Below are 23,681 nucleotides of genomic sequence, written 5' to 3' on the forward strand. Positions count from 1 at the left end.
CGGTCGCTCCAGGTGGCAATCTGCTTCCTAGGATTATGGGAGGGAGAGGTGAGGTTGTGAGAAGGGAATGTGTCTATTGTTGTATTGAACTCTCCCAAGTGCTTTGCACAGTGCTCTGCACACGGTAAGCGCTCAATAAATAGAATTGAATGAATCTGACTGGGCCAGTTGTCTCCATCTCCAGTGGATTACAAGGCTGGACTGTACCAAACCTGCTCACCACCTGCACCCTGCGCCCTCAGAATCCGTAATGGTCGCAGGGCTGAAGGCGGGTGAGTAGACATGATTGTGGGGCCCAGCCTGTCCTATGAAGTTGGCCCTTTTCCTCCAAAACAAGATGACACCTTTCTCCCCTCTTCCATTTCACACCCAGCTCCAGCCCCTCTAGAGGGATGGACCCCTGAGGTGGCCTAAATGCTGATATGGGCTTTCCTGCTTTAGGGGTTCTCTGGTCCTGCCCCAACAGAAGTGGCTCTCAGTCAGACACCCTGTGTCCCTCCCAGAAATTTTGGTTCAAGATGCACATAGTCACACACCCTCCCTCCCCAAATCTGGTCCAGTGATCACAACCACCCCCCTGTCCCTCCCCCCTCACCTCCCCATCTTTGAGCCTTTCTTGACTCATTCCTCAGATATGAGGGTGGAGGCCTCCAACGACTCTTTGGGCTGGGACACCTTTCTAGCACCACCTCCTCCTAAGCACAGGGCTAGGCTAATTGATGGCAGGGAGAGGAGCAGCCAAATCCCTTGCTAACTTCAGCCCCAAAATCTGAGTTAACAGGAATCGAGGTGTGGCTGCTGAACTGGGACACGCAAGAACTGGGTGGTTGGGTCTCTGGAGCAGGTGGGTGGGACCCTTTCTATGGGAGCAACAAATTACTCGCTGATGTTGCAGCCGCGACTGGGAATCTCATCCTGGCCAGGCTCTCTGCTTTAGTTTTTTCCCTTGGTCTTATTGTACCACGTTACTGTAGTGGGACACTGAACAGTACCCCAGCAGCTTGGAATGCAAGGCCCTAAAATGGCCATTGTGGGGTCAGACGAATGACCTCTTCAGTCCTTGCTTCTATCTCCAATGAGGTCCCCAGGATGCTTGGAGGAGCCCTCCTGGGTGCCCATTCTCACCTGCCACTGGGTGAGTGATCTGGGCCCTGAGGGGAGGAGGGAGAAACCGAGCCAACTGCATCTGAAAGAGCAGAGGTGCCGGTCCCAAAGCTTAGAGTGACATGGGGGCCACCGGCCATTAGCTTCTGCTCTCCAGCTGGCCAGTGGCAGGGCGGTGTGGGGAAGCAGTCGGAGAGATGACGGGAGCCTTCCAGGCCCAGTGCTGCCCAGCTTGATACCCCCAGGCACCTGAGGCAGACTCCAGTCTCTTCTGGCCCCTAAGCAGGGAAGAAAGAACTTAAAACACAGAATGTCTTGGCAAAAGGATTTTATTGTTGAAAAATATATTTTTTGCATGAAAAAATGTTTAAAAATCTTCAAAATTCACAGCCTTTGATTTTTCCAGTGTTTCCACAGCGTCTCCCTAAGCAGCTAGGGTAGATTTCAAGTACTGTCTCGCTCTCCGACGGCCACTGAACCCCCTTTGACTGGCCAGTGCAGCCCACTGAAGCAGGCTCCTCCACCAAAGGGGAAAACAGAGGTCTTTCAGATTCTCGGTCAGATTCCCAGCTGGGGTGTGACCCAAACTGGCCGGCCGCTTCCACCAGCTGCTCTTTGGGAGGCCGAGACCTGGCTCGGGGTGATGGGGGCTGTGAGGTGCCCCCCTACAGGGGATTGCTGGCATCCTGAGGAGGCAGATGGCGACAACCTTTGGCAGTGTCTCAGCTGTTTGGTTTTTTTCAGATCTCTGTTTTTTGGGTGGGGGTTAGGTCTTTTACCTGTAATGGGATTTTGAGTTTGCAATTATTTGTCCGTCCTTGGCAAATGTGACTTTTTCCTGATGATAATCAAGGATTCTTCCACGCAGCTTGGGAAGGTGAGATGGTGACCCTGTTTTTTTTTTTTTTTAATGGTACGTGTTGAGCACTTACGCTGTGCCAGGCTCTGTTCTAAGCACTAGGGTAGATGCAAACTAATCAGGTTGAACACAGTCTCTGTCCCAAATGGGGCTCACAGTCTTAATCCTCATTTTACAGATGCGTGAACTGAGGGACAGAGAAGTGAAGGAACTTGCCCAAAGTCACACAACAGACAAGTGGTGAAGGCAGGATTAGAACCTGGGTCCTTCCGACTCCCAGACTCATGCTCTATCCACTAGGCCACGCTGCTTCTCTGGTTCCCAGCAGACCACCGTTTTCCCACAGCTGTTCTTGTAGCAGGGGAAGGGAGGTGCTGCTTCCTATTCCAAGACCAACATGTGGCTCAGCATGTGTCTGCGTGGGACCTGCTGGTGACTGGTTTCATAACAGGGGCAATGGCCTTCAATAGGCACTGGTAGACTAGTAGGGACCACTTAGTTAAAAGATTATGATCAGTCCAGAGAAACATGACCCTCCCACACCCAAACTGCCATAAAAAGGTGCAACCACGTGTCAAAAGCACCGGGATCCAATTCAAACTTGCAAAAAATGAGGACAAGCTACTTGCTGTCTGGGCACCCGACTTGATGGGCCAAGGCAAAAATCTGTAAGCTCCGTGGGGGATGCTACCTGCCACATTAGAGGAACAAACTCCCAGGTGCTACAGGGTAAATGTTCTGAGTGTGTGAAGATGGGGCTTTGCTCATTTTCACCCTTCCAGGCTTGGATGTTCTAATCAGGTTTTGATTTTAGCTCAGTGAAGCCTTTGCTGCCCAGTGCTGATTAGATGGAAGGAAATTACCTTCTCTGCAGGTGAAGAGTGAAGTTCTCAGTGAACTTCATCAGCTCAGTGAAGTTATCAGCTAGCCCTGAAAGTGCTGCCTATACACCTTTAGAGAAGGAACTCAAACTCTACCCTAGCTGTCTGGAATATTTTGGGACAGCTTAGTCCTGACAAGGTCCAAAAAGCACTCTGCTGAACCAAATTAAGAGACAAAATGTCATTCTCTTCCATGTGACAAGCCATGCGGATAAACTAATAAATGGCCTCCCCAAGGTCTCCTCCAAACCTATAATTCTCACTTTATATGGCCCTATGACACTGGCCTTGTGGTTGCCACGAGAGTCATCTCATGTTTTGGGAAGACAGGGGTACGCCCTTGTTTGCCTTTTCTTTGTCCCCGTGCCCTGGTGAAAGAAGGAAGGCCCACCAGGGTTTATGATAGGTTATGACACCATATTTTTGAAGTGCTTACTATTGTGCACGGCACTGTGCTGGGTGCTGGGGTGGGTACAGTATAGTTGGATCAGCCATAGAGAGGTGACCCTCTCCCCTCTCCTCTAGCAAGACCAAGGCAGCACTCTAAGGTTTTGGAAATTGAGTGCTGTCAGAAAGGCCAACCTAATGCATTTAGCTTCCTAAAAGTAAACTTCTTCTACAACAGCCTCCCTCTGATACGCTTCCTGACTTAATGAGATGCTAGGTGTTACATGCCTTAAGCTTTTCTACACTTTCCATAACCCCTTTAGCCTTCCCAGATCTTTGGGTTTTTTTTTTCCATAACCTGGCCACCCAAGATCTCTGGTCTACACTTGTTCCTGTGTGGATGGCTCAGCATGAACCATCCTGCTGCTGCAAAACCCATGGAAGTACTTAGCCTGCTGGCGGTAGGAAACACCCTCCCCCTCTCTGATGCTGGCATCTAAGTAACGCCCTCCTGAGTGGTAGAGGGGTCGGAGAATGTGTGCTATTCTCTCTTCATGGACAAAATGCATAAGAGATTCTCTCCGGGTGGGACTCACCCTCATAAATAGCCTTGCCGGCAGCAGTGTTACTTATGAACCAAAGGACCACTGGGTCAGCAAGAATACCCAATGCTGCAGAAAGGTATGGAGCAGCCTCAAACTTGAAAGGGAGCCCATTGTGGGAAGGGAACGTGTCTACCAACTCTGTTACATTGTACTCTCCCTCAAGCAGTCAATAGAGTGTCCTGCTCACAGTAAGCACTAAATAAATATGATTGATTTTCCCCTCCACCCTTGGTCCCGTGCCATGCATCGATAGCCTGAAGATAAAATCCTATGGCTACTAACTGCGTGAACCCACCCCTTCCCCCAAAGGCCTTCCACTGACTTCAATTTAAGTGTCCTGAGGGTGCCAGTCCGTTGTGTGGGTTTAGTAGGTAAGAACCACACATTCTACCTGGAATGTCTCAAGGTCCAGTTCCGGGGTCAGTCTCGAGCAGGGGTTTTGGTTTTGCTGATCCTTGTGGGGAGGAGACTCTGGGAAAGCTGGGGGAGAATGGGAACTTGGAAAGGTGCTGGGTACCACTTCCCTCATCCCCCACTGGAGCTGCCTATCTTGCTTATCTATTAATTTATTTATATTAATGTCTGTCCCGCCCCTCCCCAGACTCTGAGGTTGTTGTGGGCAGGGAATGTCTGATGTTATATTGTACTCTCCCAAGCGCTTAGTGCAGTGCTTGGTGCACAGTAAGCACTCAATAAATACGACTGATTGATTCCCTCTGTGGTTGGTTGAAAAAAATCAGCCCCAGGTTCGGAAACAGAGTTTGCTTGTCAGCCCCTGAGAAAATATCTCACATTCTCTACACACATGCAAATAATAATCAGGATTTGCCTTTCACCCAACAAAGCGATGAAGTCCACAAAACACGAATTAATTCACACCACAACCCTGGGAGACATCACTACCTGTAACCCAGAAACTCTCACATACAAAGGCACACAAACAGGTTAAGTGCTCTGCCTGAGGGCAGCCAGCAAGGCTGATGAAGAGGGGAAGGAGAGTGGGGAGGAGGGAGGAGTAGACCGCCTGATGCCTCTAAGGGCTACCCTAGGCCGGCCACCCAGAAACCACATATTTTAGTCTGCAGAAGGGACAGCATGGCAACTTCATGGTTCTAGGCTGCAGCACTCAGGCTCCCAGTAAACTGCAGAGAAGTTCCTTAGCAATGGGGATGTATGGAAAACGTGCCTGCATAACGTGCTCACGCAAACACCACTTTTTCCTCTGGGGGTGGGGTGAGGGGGGTCTCCTGGTGAAATACTCTGTATTTGAAATCACACTAAAACCTCTTCCTCTTAAGAGATGCCTCTGTTCCCAAGGTCTAAAGGGAACCACCCCAAGAGAGAGAGACACACAGAAAGAGACAACTTTGGTTCCCAGCCCCACTGGCTCTCTAATAAAGCTGGCTCTCAGTTTGGTTTCTAAATTTTTGGGGACTCTGTCCCACGAGAGTGACTCGGCCCTAACTCAAATGGAAGATCAGTCAATGCTGCTGTTGGTGTGGTTTTGGGTGAGCAGCCATTTTGTTCAAAAGATTGACATCTTCCCTCGAAGGAAGGGGGGGAAAGGTTAAGAGGGGAATCAGATGACCCTTCTCAAGAGTTTTCACTCTTGCTTTTTAAAAGGGCCCATTTGACGTTTACTCCCCAAATCCCACCAGTGAACCCCTCCCCCGACCCCACCCCCCGGGAAATGCATCAGCGTGAAGGCTACGGTCCAAAGCAGAAACAAATTTTCTTTTCTGAATCAGCAAAGGACAGTCTCGGGTCAGGGCCCCAGCGCCGTGACTCAACATTGTTCTGAAATGGTAACATTATGGTAGCCCCACGCCCCAGGGTCCTCCAGGGCATTTCTGAATCACCAGATATTCTCCGGGGATGCAACTAAGTCAAAGGAATTTCATATTTAAAAAAAAAGAACAACCCAGGAGGGGGCTGGGCGGCTGTTGCCCTGTGGAGACGAGGTCACCGTTGCCTTCTGGTTTCAGGGACCCCGGTGGGACAGGTTCTCAGAGGCGCCATGAGAGGGAACACTTAGGAGTCACAGAAGGATGGAGGGGAAAGGGGGGAAATTGCACCAGGTGGAGACACCTGAAAAATTAGGTGAAACTAAGTCGCTTTCACAGTTCAGCCCACTTCTTTAGGCTCAGAGCTTTGGTGTCGGGCTGCCACCTCGTGGCTAAACCCTGTACTTGGACTGCCTTCACCACTCTCCTCGGCCCATCCGGCCTGAAGTCCGGTTGACAAGAGAGAGAAGAGGGAGAGAAAGAGAAGGGGGAGACAGAGAAAGAGAGCCTGCACAGAGCACGTCCTTGCCTGCTACCCCCTGACTGCAGCCGTCTGAAACCAGATTCCCCCCAGGAACTATCCCAGATCACCCTGCCCGTGGCCCAAGCTTGGACCCAGCCTTGGGTCGTGGGATATCGACTACTTTTTCATGGCTTCATTTTTACATCATTCCTACACCATGGTGGGGACGGCTAAAAACACCAATGACTCTAGGTTCCCATCCTCCTCCCCGGGTAAGAGCCCCAGTCAAATGCTGCCCAGTCCCCAGGGAACCGAGGACACGGAGGTACTTTTCTGCCCTTCTGGTTTTCAGTAAAGCTGGCCCCAGATGGAGAAATGAGGAGTTGCCCCTTCCAAACGCCAGAAAGTTTGGCACCAGGGTCCAAGGCCTTGACGGAACTCCCGCCTTGGGTCCCAGTTGGGGAATGGCCAAGACGGGCACAAAGGGATCCTGAGGACACTGGTCAGAAGGCTACAAGGAGAGAAGGTAGAAGCTGGGTGGGTGTCTGTGTGTGTGTGTGGGTGTGTGTGGGTGTGTTGTGGGGGGGAGGAGGAGGGTGGCACACGTTGGGGAAGGGATGGGGAAGGGTCTCCATCAGCCCAGAAAAGCATCATAGTCCATGTACCACACCAAGTGGCCGGAGCTGGGCAGGACCCCTGAGATGGGCCACTTCCTCGGCTCGTGGCCCACACGGCTGACCAGCGAAGTGATGTCTCGTTTGTTCTTGCCCATCACCAGGACGGCCACCTGCTTGGCCCGGTTGATGAGGGGCAGGCTGAGGCTCATGCGCTGGTGAGGCTTGGAAGGGCTCTCGGTCAGCACCACCAGCTGCTCCCCATCCAGGCCGCTGGGCGAGTGGGGGAAGAGGGAGGCTGTGTGCCCGTCCGCCCCCATACCCAGCAGCACCAGGTCGAAGCTGATGTTGCCCACCAGGGCTGCGATCTCCTTGGCGTAGAGCTCCACCCCCTGGTCTGCCTCCACGCACAGCCGCCGGTGGAGGTGCACAGGCATGGGGTGGACATTGCAGTAGGGCATCCGGATGTGCTGCAGCAGGTGGGCCTGCAGGCCCTGGAAGTTGGACTCGGGGTCCGTGAGCGGGACGCACCTCTCGTCTACCAGCCACAGGTGGGTGTGTGCCCAAGGGAAGCCGAAGTGCCGGGTGGCCAGCCTCTGGAACAGGGCCACCGGGCTCGACCCGCCTGAGAGGGCCAGGTGGAACTCACCGGAGTGCCGCACCGCCTCCTCAGCCGCCGCCTCGATGTCGTCCGCAAGGCGGGAGATCAGCTCCTCCGGCCAGGCCGAGACCAGCGGGCTCTGCCGAAACCTGGCATCCAGGACGCGGAAGTCACTGGGTGTCTGGGCGGAGCCCAGCCCGGGAATCAGCTGCTCCGGCTGCCCCTGAACGAAGGACACCTGTCTGCCCTCTACTTCGAAGTCCAGCAGGGGTCCGTTCTCCGATCCGCCGGGATACAAGCGTGGGACCTGCTGGGCCAGACTGTCCAACAGGGGTGTCCAGAAGTCCCAAGAGGCCAGCAGGTTCTCGGAAGTGATGAAGGCATCCTTCCGGCGATGGAAGATGTGGGAGATGAGGATCGAGTAGGCGTCCCTCTCCCGCACGGGGCCGTAGGCATGGTAGGCCGACAACGGGAGGCCGAACAGCTGCAGCCCCGGCCGCTCGGGCATTTCCCTCCAGCTCTCCAGGGACAGGCGGGGCTCGAACAGGTTCCGGCTGACCAGCACCGCAGGGCTGCCTAGGTCCCCGTGCCCGATGTAGAAGATGATCTGCCTGGGCTGGCACTGGCTCTTGCCCGTGTCCCGGTGGCTCTCGCTCTGGGCACAGTACGCCCGGTTCTTGAACAGGATCCGGACATACCCCACCCGCTCATCCATGGCCTTGCCGGACGTCAGGATAAAAGGGACACCCTCCCAGCGCAGGGTGTCCACGTGGATGAGGATTCCTGAAATCGGCAGGGAGGGTTGGAAGGGGAGGGAGAATGGGGAGGGGCAGGGAAGTATGGCAGGTCAGGTTGGGCCCGGCCTCCGTGGCCAGCGACCAAGCCACACACTGGTGCGGCTGAGCCACAGACGCCCACTGCCCCCTTTAATTTTTCCAGTCTTCCTGTGCCTTCCCAGCTCTCCTCTTCAGACCCTCTCCTCCCGCTCTCTGGAGGCCCTTTCTCCCTGGAAGTTGGACTCGGGGTCCGTGAGCAGGACGCACCTCTCGTCTAGCGGCCACAGGTAGGTGTGTGCCCAAGGGAAGCTGAAGTGCTGGGTGGCCAGCCTCTGGCACAGGGCCACCAGGCTCGACCCGCCTGAGAGGGCTAGGTGGCCTAGACCATCTGTGGATTCCAGCTAGGAGTCCAGCTGCACTAGGCAAACCAGGGTTTGTCCCTGTTTCTCCCACAGCTGAGCCCCCATGTAGAAATCTGAGCTCAACTTCTACTTCAGGGCAGCGTGGACCTCAAGAGCCTTTTTCTTTTTTTCAACTACCTTCTTTGTCACCCTGACTTGCTCCCTTCCTCTCCCAGGCCCACAACACTTATGTACATATCTTTAATTTATTCATTTATATTAATATCTGTCTCCCCCTCTAGACTACAAGCTCGTTGTGGGCAAGGAATGTGTCTATTATAGTGTACTCTCCCAAGTGCTTAATACAGTGCTCTGCACACAGTAAGCACTCAATAAATACGATTGGCTAATGGAAAGAATGCAAACCTGGAAGTCAGAGGACCTGGGTTCTAATCCTGATTCTGACACTTGCCTCCTATGTGACCTTGGACAAGATGCTTCACTGCGCCTCAGTTTCCTCATCTACAAAATGGGGATTCAGTATCTGTTCCTCATCCTCCTTAGACCGTAAGCCCCATGTGGAGAGGAATTGCCTCTTACCTGATTATCTTATTAATCTCTCTGCTCCTCTCAGTGCCTGCCCCCCTCCATCTCTGCTCCCATCCTCAGTGCTCCCCCTCAGGGCCCCCCAGTTCTCTGCTCTCCATGTTTATTCCCTTCAGTACCCCACAGCTCTTTACCATCCTCAGTGCCCCCTACCTTGTTCTGCTCCCCCCCCAGGGCCCCCACCCTGCTCTGCACCCCCCAGGACCTTCCCACCCTTCTCTGTTCTCTCAGGGCCCCCCACCCCACTCTGCTCCAATCAGGGCCCCCACCGCTTGTCCCCGGCAGGAAGCTGACCTGCGAAGGTGGGCGTCAGGCTGCCATAGCTGGCTGGCTTCTGCAGCTCCTCGCGCACCTGGGCACTGTACGCCTGGTACTGGCCTAGCACGGCGCTGGCTCTCTCCAGGCTGCGCAGGGCTTGGAAGGTCTTCAACTTGTGCCGAAGCACCTGCTCCGAGCTGCTGACGTTGCGGGGCAGCTCTATGGCCACGGACAGGAGGATCTCAGTCAGGTGGTTCTGGATCACATCACGGATCACGCCATACTCCTCGTAAAAGCTCGTGCGGCCTGGTGGGCAGAGGCAGGGAGTGGGCAGCTGCTCTGTTAGGTTTCTTCAAGATTCCCAATCAATCAATCAGTAGGAATTATTGAGCCTTTTACTGTGTATATGTTAAGTGCTTGGAAAAGTACAATACAGCAGAACTGGTAGTTGCCCCCCCACAAGGAGCTTACAATCTACAGACCTTAAAATGGATTGGGATACGAGTAATAGTACAGTATAAAAATATTTACACAGGTGCTATGGGGCTGGGGTGAGTATCAACATGCTTAAGGGGTACGGAGCCAAGCACACAGTCGATGTAGCAGGGAGGGCGAATAGGGAAGATACAAGGTTTAGCCTAGGAATGCCTCTTAGAGAAGCAGTGTGGCTCGGTGGAAAGAGCATGGGCTTGGGGGGCCAGAGGTTGTGGGTTCTAATCCTGGCTCTGCCACTTGTCTGCTGTGTGACTTTGGACAAGACACTTAACTTCTCTGTGACTGAGTTAGCTCATCTGTAAAATGGGGATTAAGACTGTGAGCCCCATGTGGGACAACGTGATTACCTTGTATCTCCCCCGGTGCTTAGACCAGTGCTTGGAACAAAGTAAGCACTTAAATACCAACATTATTATTATTATTATGTGATTTTAGGGGGGTTTTGAAAGTGGGGAGAGCAGTGATCTACTGGATATGAAGTGGGAGGGAAAAAGTGTGCAAGAGGTTGGTGGCAAGATAGATGAGACTGAGATGGAGAATAGGTTGGCGTTAGAGGATCAGAGTGCAAGTAGTAGGAGATCAGCAAGGTAAGGTAGGAGTGAGAAAGCTGACTGTCTTAAAGCTGATGGGAAGGAATTTCTGTTTGATGTGAAGTGGATGAACAACCCCTGGAGGATTCTGATGAGTGGGGAGATGACTGAATAGTTTTTCGGAAAAACGATCTGGGCAGCAGTGTGCAGTATGGACTGAAGAGGGAAGAGACAAGATGCAGGGAGGTCAGTGAGGAGCTGATGCAGTATTCAAGATGAGAAATGATGCATATTTGTATCAGCATAGCGGCAGTTTGAATGGAGAGGGAGGGCTGGAATTTAGTGATGTTATGAAGGTAGAACCAACAGGATGTTGTGACAGATTGAATGTGTGGGTTGAATGAGAGAGATGAGTTGAGGATAATGCCAAGATTACGGGCCTGTGAAACGGAGGATGGTGGTAACGTCTATAATGTTGGGAAAGTCATGACATGTTTTCGGTGGGAAGATGAAGAGTTCTGTTCTGGACACAGGAGCCAGAAACCTGGACTCCTGTCCCATCTCTGCCACTGCCTGGCGGTATGATCTTGGGCAAGTCACTTGGCCCCTCTGGGCTTCAGTTTTCTCTCCTGTAAAAAAGCAATCATAAGACCTACCGCCTCCCTTCCTCACAGGGATGTTGTGAAAAGGAAACAAAAAAACTGATTGCTCTCTGCACAGACTAAGTTGATCAATTTTATTTCTTGAGTCCTTACTATGTGCAGAGCACTGTACTAAACACTTGGGAGAGCACAATATAACAGAATTGGTAGACCCGCTTCCTGCCCAAAACAAGCTAACGGTCTAGAGGAGGGTTTACAGCCTAGAGGGGAAATTTACAGTCCAGATGGATGTGAAAGTACTAGCAAATACATAGCATCATTTTTTTTAAAATGGTATTTGTTAAAATGCTTACTGTGTGCCAGGCACTGTACTTTTTAAATAAAGATTAGTGCTCTGGAAAGCAGCGTGTCCAACTGGACCTAAGGACATTTGGTTCTGGGATGGAGGGTGGGGGGGGCAAACCTCATATTCTTGCCCCAAACTTCCCCACAGCAAGGAAAAATGTCAAATGAACCCCTCCCCGGTTAGGATCTGGAGAGGGAAGGGAGGGTCAGTATACTCTCCAAAGACATTATCCAAAGACATTCAATGGGGTGGGACCTAACCAATCTGCTTTTTCCTCCCCACAACAGAAGCCCCCTCCTAGTCATTAATTGGCTTTTCACTTCTACTTCCCATTCACCATCTTGTCTCCCAAGGAGAGGAAAGCAGACTTGCAGGTAAATCCAAACATTTTACCCATCTACACCCATGTTTCCCAGGTCATCCTCCCTCCAAGAGGATAATCCACGTTTAAACTAACAGATTATCTCCTTCTTGACTGGCCCACTATGTGACCTGTCCTAGACCAGGTTGGAGAGAGTGGGCCCTCAGTTAAAGAAGTCCCTCCGAGTGGGCTTCACTGGAAAAACTGTAGCAGCCTCCTCACTGGTCTCCCTGCCTCCACCTTCTTCCCTCTCCCTAGTCTTTACTTCATTCTGCTGCCCCAATCGTCTTTTTCAAATACCATTCTGCATGCATCTCTCTATTCCTCTAAAGCCTTTGATGGTTACCCACTCCTCTCCACATCATGCAGGAAGTCCTGGCCTTTGGCTTTTAAGGCATGCCATCAGCTTTCTCATTCTTACCCTAACCAATCTCTTCACCCCAGCTCACTTTCTCATGGTGCCTCATTCTCAAAACTCCCATCTGCAACCCCTGGGTGCATGCCTTTCCTTCTTCCTGCAACTCCACTCCCTCCCCCTTCAAGTGCAGCAGACCACTGCCCTCCCCATTTTCAAAGCCCTCTGGAAAACTCACCTCCTTCCTACTATCACCTGAGCCCTTTCACACAACCTTAGCATTTTTGCCCTTACTGCTTCCCATAGCACTTGTGTACATGTTGTTTCACATACTATACTCTAAGTACTTTTTGTAAATTATTCTACAGCTGTTTCCTTACCTAAACTAGAAGTTCCTCGTAGACCGGGATCATGTTTTCTTCTATTGCACCCTCAGTGCAATAAATATGATTGAGCGCTTACCGTGTGCCTCTGCACACAGTAGTGTACTAAATGCTTGGGAGAATACCTTATAACAATGAACAGACACGCTCCCTTCCCACAACGAACTTACAGTCTAGAGGGAGAGACAGACATTACTATGAATAAATTACAGATAGGTACATACGTGCTGTGGGACGGGGGTGTGTGGGGGGGTGGATGAATACAGGAAGCAAGTCAGGGTGACACAGAACAAAGTGGGAGAAGAGGAAAAAGGGGCTTAGTCAGGGAAGGACTCTTGGAGGAGATGTGACTTCAATAAGGCTTTGTGGCGAAGGGACAGTGTCTGCTGGATATAAGGAGAGACGGCGTTCGGGCCAGAGGCAGGGCGTGGGTGAGAGGTCAGGGTGAAATAGATGGGATCGAGGTACAGTGAGATAGCACTACAGAAGTGAAGTGGGCAGGTTGGGTTGCAGTAGGAGAGTAGCAAGGTGAGGTAGGAGAGGTCAAGGTGATTGAGTGCTTTAAATCCAATGATGAGGAGTTTCTGTTTGATGTACTGTGCACCCTCCCAGAAACATAATACAGTGCTTGACACAGAGAAGGCAGACAATAAAAAAACTCTTGACTGATTGAGAGGCCTGAAATCCTTCCTTCTCCTACTTTTTGCCCTGATGTGGCCAAAGTTCCCCGGACAAGTGAGAGGCAGAGAAGGGCTCAGGATTTCCCATTTTTAGCTCTGCCCCTCAGTCTGGCTTCCTCTCGCGTGGCAGCTCTGCTTTGGGCTAGGACCCCTGGGTAGGGGGAGGGTCAAGCCTCAAGCCTGGAGTTAAAAACAACCACAAACCATGATCAAAGCGGTTCCCATGTGGTTTCCTACTCCACTGCTAAAACAACTCCGAGGCCTGCTGCAGCTCTGTGCTCCTCCTCTCTTTCGGATGCCCGTGGCCTGTCTCATCAGCTCAGTGCCTAGAAGAGGCTCCTTGAGAATGAGGGCCAGTGGCCAGCCTGCTCACCTGCCGACTCCCACTAGGTGTTGCCAGGGATGGACTCCCTGCATCTCTCAGGACAGCAGGGTGGGAAGGTCTGGCAGCCTAGCCTACCTTGCCTGCCGCAGAGCGGTCCTGGGGATCGCTCCTCCCCAGTGCTGCGGTGCTCGCCCTGTTCAAGGGCCAGGCTCCCATCACGTGGCCAGGAGGCAGGCCAGCAGACAGCTCAGGATCTGGGCAGGTCCCAGTGACAGGATCCGGCCCTGCCAATCCGGCAGGGAACGCGTGTCTTGCTTCTGTTGCACTCTGCCAAGCACTCAGTACACAATACTCAGGAGGAGTTCAGTAACTACCACTGATTAATCGATTGATTGTATTTACTTAACGCTTACTTTGTGCAGAGCCCTGTACTAAGCATGCGGGAAAGTACAATATAACATTTGGTAGACATGTTCCCTAATCACAACGAGCTTACAGTTTAGAGGGGGAGAGAGACATTAATATAAATACATTATGGATATGTACATAAGTGCTGTGGGGCTGAGGAAGGGGTTAAAAAAGGATGCAAATCCAAGTGTGAGGGCGGATTGAACCTGGTGGCAGAAGTGGGTCTGTCTGGTCTGCTCTGGCTGAGGTTGGGCATGTGACTGTCCTGGAAATTACTGCCCAGTCTCTGGGCGAGGCCAATCTCGCCGGACTGCCCAAATGAAGCGGTGAGGGCAGAGTTTTCTGAAAAAGGAGCCACTGTCCTTGGCCAAGGTGCCAGTGAGACTCGGCATTATTCCCTACACTGCGTTTCGCTGTGCCTCCTGCTGCTCCTTACCCCTCTTGCTCCCCCCTCCTTTACAGAGTTCCTCAAGGGCAGTTCAGCATAGATTTGGGCACCTTCTCTACTCCTCCGCGCCGCCAGTATACTGCCACCGGTTCCTGGCCCATGGCTACCACAAATGCCACCCAGAAACCAGAGGGGGTGGCCCTCTGATTTCCCCAGAAATCCTAGAGCAAGCTGGGGTTTGCCCTAGGAGCTGCTGCCCGCCAGCAATGTGGACTGTCTGAGGAAATCTGCTGCTCTAACCAGCCCAGACCCAATCTGCAAGTAGGCCCTGCCCCTGGTGGTCCCAAACAGCAGGGGTCCCCCATCCTTCTCAGTCTCTGCTCCGAGCCAGCACACTCTCCTGGAACTAGCAGTACGGGAGCATCCTCTAAAAGGTCCTTGTGGCAAGTTCGGCCCAATCAAAGACCATGTTTCTTAGCTAGAAATCCGGAGGCCCAGGCAGGGACGTGACTTTGCTTCCGGAACCAGCCCAGAATTCCCTGCAACGCTGCTCTCTCCTCCCCCTCATCCACTCATCTCTCAAGTGCTGCGGCCCAGCCCCGCTGCAACCTACTGCGGGCCAGAGGCTGCGACAGAGAACGGCAGGGAAGGGGTCAGGGAGGGGAAGCCTGATTCCAGGGGGAAAGCAGGATCTCCGGGTGACCTTGTCGGGTCGAAGTCCCTCTCTCACATTTGGCCTGTGGCCACTTCTGAGGAAAACACCGGCCTGGGCTCCATCTCCAGGAGGCTGACCCTGAGGGAGACAGGTTTGGGGTGGGGAGGGGGAGGGGTGTGTGTGTAGGGGGACAGTTTTAGGGCCTCACCCAGGCTTTGGTGGGGTGGATGGCTGGCTAGTCCTGGGGAGAGGAATCTGAGAAATCCTTAGCAGTCTGAGGAGATGTGAATGGAGAAACGGGGACAACTCCCGGTTGGAAAGACAATCCTAGAGTCTGGCTGCTTTGCCCTATCCCCTGTCCTCTAATCCCCTCCCCACCCTATGCCAATGGCACTGCTGCTGTTTAGCTGGTCAAAGTTTATTAGCTTGGGGGGGAAGGGGATGCTTCTGGCCACTCCCCCTGCCCCTCAATTCCCTGGGTAAGCGGCGTCAGTATTCGGGCACTCCCAGGGCTGGGAACTGCCGAGCTGTCTCAAGGCCTCAGAGATGTGGCTCAGGCCCTGGCTTACAGAGTCCCCCTGAGAAGCACCATGACCTAGTGGAAAGAATACAAGCCTGGGAGCCAGAGGACCGGGTTTCTAATCCCGGCTCTATCACCTGTCTGCTGTGTGTGACCTCGGGCAAGTCACTTAACTTCTCGATGCCTGTTACTTCATCTGTAAAATGGGGATTAAAACTTGGGGTCCCATATGGGACATGCGCTGTGTTCAACCTATGAGAAGCAGCTTAGCCTAGTGGAGAGAACACAGGCCTGGAGTCAGAAGGAACTCGGTTCCAATCCCGGCTCCACCACTTGTCTGCTGTGTGAGCTTGAGCAAGTTACTTCACTTCTCTATGTCTCAGTTACCTCATCTGTAAAATAGGAATTAAGACTGTGAGCCCCACTGGGGAAATGGACTGTGTCCAACCTCATAGCTTTGTAACTTTCGCAGTGCTTAGAACAGTGCCTGGCACATAATAAGTGCTTAAATACTATTTAAAAAAAAGAACCAAACCTAATTAGCTTGAATTTACTCCAGTGTGTGGTTCAAAGCCTGGGATATATAAGAACTCAAATACAATTTAAAAATAAGCTGGAACTGCACATACTGGCTGTCAGGGACCTTGGAGGCTGGGGCAGGGTTATCTGGTTGGGGTGGAGGGGAAAGTTTCACTGGCTCCCTACCCATGCCTACTGCATCCAGGTTCTGTGTACACACTGGCCCAGGGTCTTCCTTGATCCCTGATCCTTCACCAGGCTGCTGCAGGGCTGCCCTGTCCCTGGCAATGGTGCCCACTGACAGCAACTAATTTGGCAAGTCTCAGTCCAGCTTTTTGTGGAGACATGCCGGGGACCTGACCTGTCAGCCCCTTCCTCACTTCTCACCACTGGCATTGGCTGGCAGCCCTGATCTGGGCTGCTGCCCCAACTAGCCACAGGATCCCAAGCAGTTTTATCCTAGTGCCGGCATCTCCCCCGGGGCACTGGCGGGGAGGGAAACTGACTCTACAGGCCCTTCTGCTAGCCACACCGAGCTGTAGTCACCCAAATTGGTCACTCAGAGCCAGGGGCTGTTCTAAGCCCAGTACAAGGCAGAGCAGGTGAGGGTACCCACCCCCTCACCATAAAGTGGACCCTGGGCTTGTCCCCAAGGACAGGAGGCCTGCAACCTCCTCTTCGACCCTGCGGCCCCAGGCCCGAAGCCCACACTGGCTCCTGGACAGTTAATCAAACAAGGACAATGAGGGATGATCTAGCTAATGCTGCTTATTCAAACCCAAGCCTCGATCCAGCCCCCAAGCTCATCCCTGCCTCAACTGGTCCCTTGGTTTATCGACTGATCTAGAGTAATAGAATGTGTGTGTGTGTGTGTGTGAATCTGTCCCTCTAATTCAAAAGGCACACTCATTAATGCAGTCAATGCTGCAGTCTCCCTAGATGCCAGCCGACAAAGGGGGCCAGGCAGAAAAACTCAGGTGACAAATTATAGTGGATTCCAAAACCAGAAAGGGGAAAAAAAAAATCCCTCCTCTAGGGACCCAGAACCAGGAGAGAAAAAAAAGAGAGAGAGAGAGAGAGAGAAAGAAAAAGGAGAGAGAAAACAGAGAGAGAGAAAAGAGACAGAGGAGAGAGAGAAAAGAAAGAAATATCAATCCTTTCATGCAGCCCTCCCGCCTCCATCCCCACCCACCTAAGCAGCCCTCAAGGTTTCAAGGAAGCGCAGGGCGGGTGGAAGAAGGCTGGCAGCAGCACTGGGAGGTTGCGGAAAGCAGAGTCCCTGGAACTGCTCTGTGGGGCCATCCAGCCCAGGGAACTCTATTCTGAGCACTGCAGACGGACTGTGCTGCAGCACTGCAGGGAAGGCGATGCAGCCGTGTCCTTCAAAGGGGTGGCAGGGCCTGCCTCACTCTCTCGGTACAGCAGCAGCGGCCTCGGTTCTGGAGCACGCTCCCTGCAAGATGCCAGAGATGGGTCCAAGAGGGCACCAGCCAGGCAGGGAAGGATGGGGAAATGAAATGTAGGTGCTGAGAGGGTCCTGCAGCCCAAAGGGGCAGGTCCACTCCAGCATACATCACCAACGCTGCCGTGAGGATACCCAGCAGGGATGCCCACCGGACACCTTCAGTTCTTCCAAACTGGACTCAGGAACTGGCACCAGTCTGGGCTCTGAACAGGGCCATGATCCTGGCAGATCTGGGCATGGTGGTCTCCACCTACCCTGCCCTCTGTCCCCACACTCCACCATGACTAGGTCACCCCACCACCCTGAAGAGAGGGGGGCCGGGGTGGGCGCCGGCCTGCCACAGGCCCACAAAGATTTCCTTATCCTGTTGCAAACAAGACACGTGCAGATATAGAATCCCCCTTGCCACCTCCTGGTTTGAGGGAGGCCCAGGATGTGACATCTGGTGCTGTTCCCTCACCTGCCGCATCCACCGTCTCCTTCAGGACAATCTCCACCCTGTCCACGTGATGCCGGTTCCAGATGGGGTCCAGAGCCTCCCGGTTCTGGTCTCGGAAAGGTAGGATCTGGGCCACGGCCTGGGGGGAGAAGACAGACAAAGTTCCTTGATGCCTCCTGTACCAGCTCTGCCCCCTCCCGCCTCAAACAGTGCAGAGATCATTTTCTCCTGCCTAGAATGTCCTCCATTCTCATCTTCCAATCACTAAACCAAGCAGCGTGGCCTAGTGAAAAGAGCAGGGGCCTGGGAGTTAGAGTACCTGGGTTCTAATCCTGGCTTTGCCAATTGCTAGCTGTGTGATTTTGGGCAAGTCATTTAATTTCTCTGTGCCTCAGTTTCCTCCACTGTAAAATTGGGATTCAATACCCATCTTCCCTCCTACTTAAGACTATGAGCCCCATGCAAGGCAGGGACTGTGTCCAACCTAATTGACTTTTAGAACAGCATCTGATACACAGTAAGTGCTTAACAATCCCTTCTCGGGGTTTCACCCTTCCAGTCTCTTCCAGTCTCGACTACAGGAGGGAAAGTCAAGCAGAGGCATTTCCATTACAAGCTTGGGCCATTACAAGCTTGGGTAGTGGCTAGCGAGTGGAAGGCCATCTGCTACAAATCAAAGCTCACCTATGCTGGGCAGCAGCGGCGTGGGAGAGAGTCGAGGGCAGAGACTCAAGTTTATTGTCCGGAAGAAGGCAATGGTAAACCACTTCTGGATTTTTACCAAGAACACTCTAGGGATACACTACCAGAATGGTTGCAGATAGAGGTGGGGCATTCCGGTCATGTCCATGGTGTCACTATGGGCCGGAGACAACTCGGCAGCATAACACAACACAAGTGCTTAACAAGCACCATCAAATAAGCAAACCAACCTCCTTACCCTCCTTCCAGATAAGTCCAACCGGATAACTTGCTCCATTAACACCCACCCCCACTCAAGGCCAATAGAAATCAGGCTCCTTGAGGGCAAAGACTTCGTCTTCAGTACCCAGTGAACTACAAAAACTAAACTCTCAATCAATGCTGTTTATCAATAATACTTTAGCACAATTACGTTCAGAGCATTGTACTAAGTGTTTGGGAGAAGTGAATAGCGTTTGTAGATGAAATCCCTGCTGACAAGTAGCTTTTCATCTAATGGGGAAGACAAATATGATAATGATCCTTCATCTTTCCCAAGTCACTCAGTTATATTAATTGAGCACCTACTATGTGCACTAGATTAAACACTTGGGAAAGTCCAACAGAGTTAGAAGTAACGATCCTTGCTCTCCCTGCAAGATGCCAGAGTAGGGATTTCCCAGGTTCTTAGCACTCATGGGTATGTAAACATCTGTTCCTCTGTCATGGCACATGTTTTTATGTTTCTTTCCCTTGGGTTGATATCCATGTCTGTTCCCTTTCTCCCATGGGACCTTGAGTTCCCACTGGACACGGCCAGCATCAATGGTATTGAGCACTTGCTGTGTGCAGAGCACTGTACTAACCACTGACAGTACAATACCGAATTGTACATTCCAAGCGCTTAGTACAGTGCTCTGCACATAGCAAAGGCTCAATAAATACTATTGAATGAACGAATGAATACTACAGAGTTGGTAGATACGTTCCCTGCCCACACAGCTAGTGTTGCCTTCTCCTGTAATCATTCCCCAAAGATGCTGGCACAGACCAAGGCAGGTGGCAGATGGATCAGTCAGTCTAGAAATATTTCTTGAGTGGCCACAGGGTGCAGGGTGGGGTCAGGGATCTGCAGAGGCACCAATGTGATCCCCGGAGGTGGAAGCCCGAGGAGGGGGGACAGAAGAGAAGGCAGAGGAGACCTGTTTAGCTTGAAGGGTGAGAGCAGGCTTCAGTGGGGAAGAGGAAGGGAAGAGAAAAGGTGGGAAAAGGGGAGGAGCAAGTCAGTGGAGTCTGGAGGGGAGTTGGGGGGAAGGGAACATGAACAGTGCACTTATGTACACATCCTTTCACTCTGATGCTTCCCCTATCTGCAATTTATTTTAGTAAGCTAAAAGCCTCTTCCACTAGCTAGTTTAAAAAAAATCATATTTATTGACTGTTTTAAGCACTTGCGAGAGAACAATATAACAGAGTTGGTAGAGAGGTTCCCTGCTCACAAGGACCTTAGTCTAGAGGGAATAATAATAGTAATAATAATTGCACTTAAGTGTTTATTTTGTGCTAACCACTGTATTATGCATTGGGGTAGATACAAAATTAGACACAGTCCCTGTTCCACATGTGGCTACCAGCTGAAAGGGGAGAGAAAACAGGGGCAGACACCAAGGCACAGAGAAATTAAGTGGCTTGCCCAAACTCAAAACAGACAAGGGGAGAGGAAGGATTAAAACCCAGATCCCCTGCCTCTTAGGCCCATGTTCTTTCCACTTATGCCAACTTCCAGTTCTGGAGTGGGTACTGATTCAGCAAAATCAGAACACTGTCCTGTAACACCAAGTGGTTTGTCCTCCCACTGGCCTGCTTGCACACACCCACTCCCCTCCCCACACACCCACACATACCCACACCTCCCCCGCCTCCTATGGACACAAGGAGAGGTCAGTAAAGCCTGGAGGAAGGGGAAATGTGGACCATTAGACTTTCAGGGGCTGCGGTCTGGGCCAGATCCACTACGTGTCCTTGGCCTGCTGATACACTGATACAGCCAGAATTGGACACACCCCTCTCCCGGCTCTGGACTGGGCACACATCTTCCTTCCGCCTAGCGAACAGGAGACCGGGAACAGCTCACCTGCTTGCCCAGGTAGTGGTCCACGCGGTACATCTCTTCCTCCTGGAAGAAAGACCTGAGCTCCACCGCCAGCTTCTGGGCCGACTGGTAGTCATGGCCGAAGGGTTTCTCCAGTACCACCCGCAGCCAGGCCCCCGGGCTCGGCCGGCAGCTGCTGTTGATATGTCGGGCGATTTCTGCGTAAGCGAAGGGGGGCACCGAGAAGTAGAAGATCCTGCCGGCCTCCCTCAGCCCCTCCTGCTGGAGCCGCTCCTCGATGTCCCGGCTCAGGGCCGCGAAGTTCTCGGCCGTCTTCAGCTGGCGGTACTGGCTCAGCTGCAGGAAGCGGTCCTTGAGGGTGGCACAGGGCTCGGGCGCCACGTCGGCCGGGCAGGAGAGCCGCTTCAGGGCTTCTGCCAGGAGGCGCTGCCCCTGCTCAGGGGCCGTCAGGGCCGCCCCGTGGAAACTGAGACTGTGACCCCGATCTGCTTCATCCACGAACAGCTGGAAGAGCCCCTGCCACAGGTACTTCTTGGCCAGGTCCCCGGTGGCCCCCAGTAGAACCACCGACACGTGACCCCGAGGCTCCTGGGCTAACACAGCCCCCAGGAGGAAAGCCATGCAGAACGTGGCCTTCAGCATTGTCGGGAGGCCTGGTTCCCGGAAAGTGGGAGCGTGGGTATGGGGGGAGAGAGAGCAGGAGGAAGAGGGAGAGTGAGAGAGAAAGAGAAAGCAGAGCGAGGGGATTAACTGGGATGGGAAATCAAACAAAGAACCAAGCAGTCAGCTACTTCCTTCCCAGCAAGAACTTTCCACGTGTTCCTTTTGGTAGCCCAGTACTGCTCTCAGACTCCTTCCTCTCTTGACCCTTGAGAGCTAGGGTGGTCAGTCATACAGTTTTTTGCAGTAGGCCTGCCCCTCACCCAGTCCAGAAACCATGCCCAATGCCTTTTTGTCTGACATTTTAATTTTCAGCACACACTCCTTTCCTCCCCACTAGCTTGGAAGTGGTTCCTGGGTTCAACATGAACTGGGAGAGGAAGGTGATGGCTCTGAAGCAGGCGGGGGGGCCAGGGCTCTCAACCTGAGCGACTTGGCACATTTCCCCAAAACGGTGTCTGCTGCGTGACTGGCGCAGTCCACGTGACATCGTGGGCGTCTCGGTGTCCAGCATTTCTAAGGGCCTCTAGTGGCCACCCTGCTTTGCTGCCCCCCTCCCTAGGAGGGTTGGAAGGCTGGGAAACCGCAAGGTCAGGGAGGGAGAGAAGCAGCAAGCGGCCAGCCAGGAGAAATAGCAGCGAGCTGGCACGCAGGATCTCCAAGTGACCATTCAGAGCTCGCTTGTGGCACCAGGGCTGTCTCTCTGAAAAGGCCTCTGCCATGCTGCAGGGAAATTTCATTTGGGTTCATTTCAGTGCCACCCTCCCCTGCCCTGCCGAGCCTGGGGCATCAGCCTCGCCGGCTGGGGCTTCACAGCACCTGTGCATATTCTCTCTCACGTGTTTGTTTTCTCTCTCTCTCCTTCCCCCGCCACTCCCTCCCCACCCTTTTCCAGCCTGCATGCAGACCAGCAGACCTCTGACATTTTAACTAGAGTCCATGCATGGGACCTTCCTGGCATGCAACTGGGCTCTGACCCTGTGAGAAGGGGCTCTGTACCTTGGGCTCCCAAAGATGGCCCAATCCCAATCCTCCCACTATTGGTGAGAAGACTCCATGTGAAGTTCATGGTCTCCCGGGGAACTATAGTACAAAACTTACATTTACACAATACCTACCGGCTGGACTTCCATAAGCTTTAGAGCTTATTTGTTTGTTTCAAAGGTCCAGTTAACCCTCACCACACCTCAGTAAAGAGCAAAGGCCCCATGTTCTACTTTCCACCTTTCAAAGGGGAAAACTGAGGCACAGAGCACAGAAGCAACCTGCCCCACGTAAAAGCACAACCAAAGCAGAGCTTGGCCCGGGGCCAAGATCTCTTGTCCCTGAGGACTCTGAGAACTTTGGGTCTCTCAAGGAAACCACAAGAAAGTCAAAGAGAGGCTGAATAGAATACTCCTGCACTCTAGTCTGAGACAGCTGTGACTGGGTGGCCCCTCCCAAGCCTCCCTCACGACCTCCAGCATGAAGCCATCTGAATGGGGGCTGACATAAGACTGCTTCAGTTCATCTTCAAACATCCTGCCACTTCTCCTGATTCTCCATCCTCTCTGAAGATTCTAATTAGTAAAAAGCAGGGTGGCCTAGTGGAAAGAGCACAGGCCTGGAAGTCAGAAGGACCTGGGTTCTGATCCAGCTCTGCCACTTATCTGCGTGTGACCTTGGGCAAGTTGTTTAACTTCTCTGTCTCAGTTACCCCATCTGTAAAATTGGGATGAAAAACTGAGTCCCACATGGGACATGGACTGTGCCCAACCGGATTAGCTTGTATGTACCCCGGCGCTTAGTACAGTGCCTAGCACATAGTGTGGGTTTAACAGTTAGTATAAGATAGTATAAGTAGAGAAGCAGTATGGCTCCCTACCTCCTGTCTCTCCCCACTCCAGTCGATTCTTCATTCCGCTGCCCGGATCATCTTTCTGCAGAAACGCTCTGGGCATGTCACTCCCCTCCTTAAAAACCTCCAATGGTTGCCTATCAACCTCCGCACGAAACAAAAACTCCTCACTCTGGGCTTCAAGGCTCTCCATCACCTTGCTCCCTCCTACTTCACCTCCCTTCTCTCTACTGCCCACCCCGCACGCTCCGCTCCTCTCCCGCTCACCTCCTCACCGTTCCCCGTTCTCGCCTATCCCGTGGTTGACCTCTGGCCCACGTCCTACCGCTGTCCTGGAATGCCCTCCCTCCTCACCTCCGCCAAACTAACTCTCTTCCCTTCTTCAAAGCCCTACTGAGAGCTCAACTCCTCCAACAGGCCTTCCCAGACTGAGCTACCCCTTCTCCCTCTGCTCCCTCTCTGCTCCCCCTCCACCCTCTACTCCTCCCCCTTCCCTCCTTCACCTCCCCTCAGCTAAGCCCCCTTTCCCTCTGCTCCTCCCCCACCCCACAGCACTGTGCTCATTTATATATATTTTTATTACCCTATTTATTTTGTCAATGAGGTGTCCATCCCCTTGATTCTATTTATCGTGATGATG

General features: G+C 52.7%; 1 protein-coding gene across 3 annotated transcripts in view; it reads right to left on the reverse strand.

The window, feature by feature from the left end:
- Window positions 1–4,583: 4,583 nt before the first annotated feature.
- Window positions 4,584–23,681, reverse strand: part of H6PD (hexose-6-phosphate dehydrogenase/glucose 1-dehydrogenase) — a 36,500-nt gene continuing 17,402 nt past the window's right edge. For 2 of the 3 annotated variants that reach the window (XM_029065384.1, XM_029065386.2), the window contains exons 2-5: window positions 20,566–21,197; window positions 17,772–17,889; window positions 9,316–9,585; window positions 4,584–8,081 (exon numbers count right to left, since the gene is read on the reverse strand). In XM_029065384.1, the coding sequence (XP_028921217.1) occupies window positions 6,718–8,081; window positions 9,316–9,585; window positions 17,772–17,889; window positions 20,566–21,197 (2,384 nt within the window). In that variant the 3' untranslated portion in view covers window positions 4,584–6,717. Of the gene's footprint in view, window positions 8,082–9,315; window positions 9,586–17,771; window positions 17,890–20,565; window positions 21,198–23,068; window positions 23,104–23,681 lie in introns of those variants that run through there. The other variant, XM_029065385.1, reaches the window with a different exon arrangement.

This window comes from Ornithorhynchus anatinus, chromosome 5 (assembly GCF_004115215.2).
Source record: "Ornithorhynchus anatinus isolate Pmale09 chromosome 5, mOrnAna1.pri.v4, whole genome shotgun sequence".
NCBI lineage: Eukaryota > Metazoa > Chordata > Mammalia > Monotremata > Ornithorhynchidae > Ornithorhynchus > Ornithorhynchus anatinus.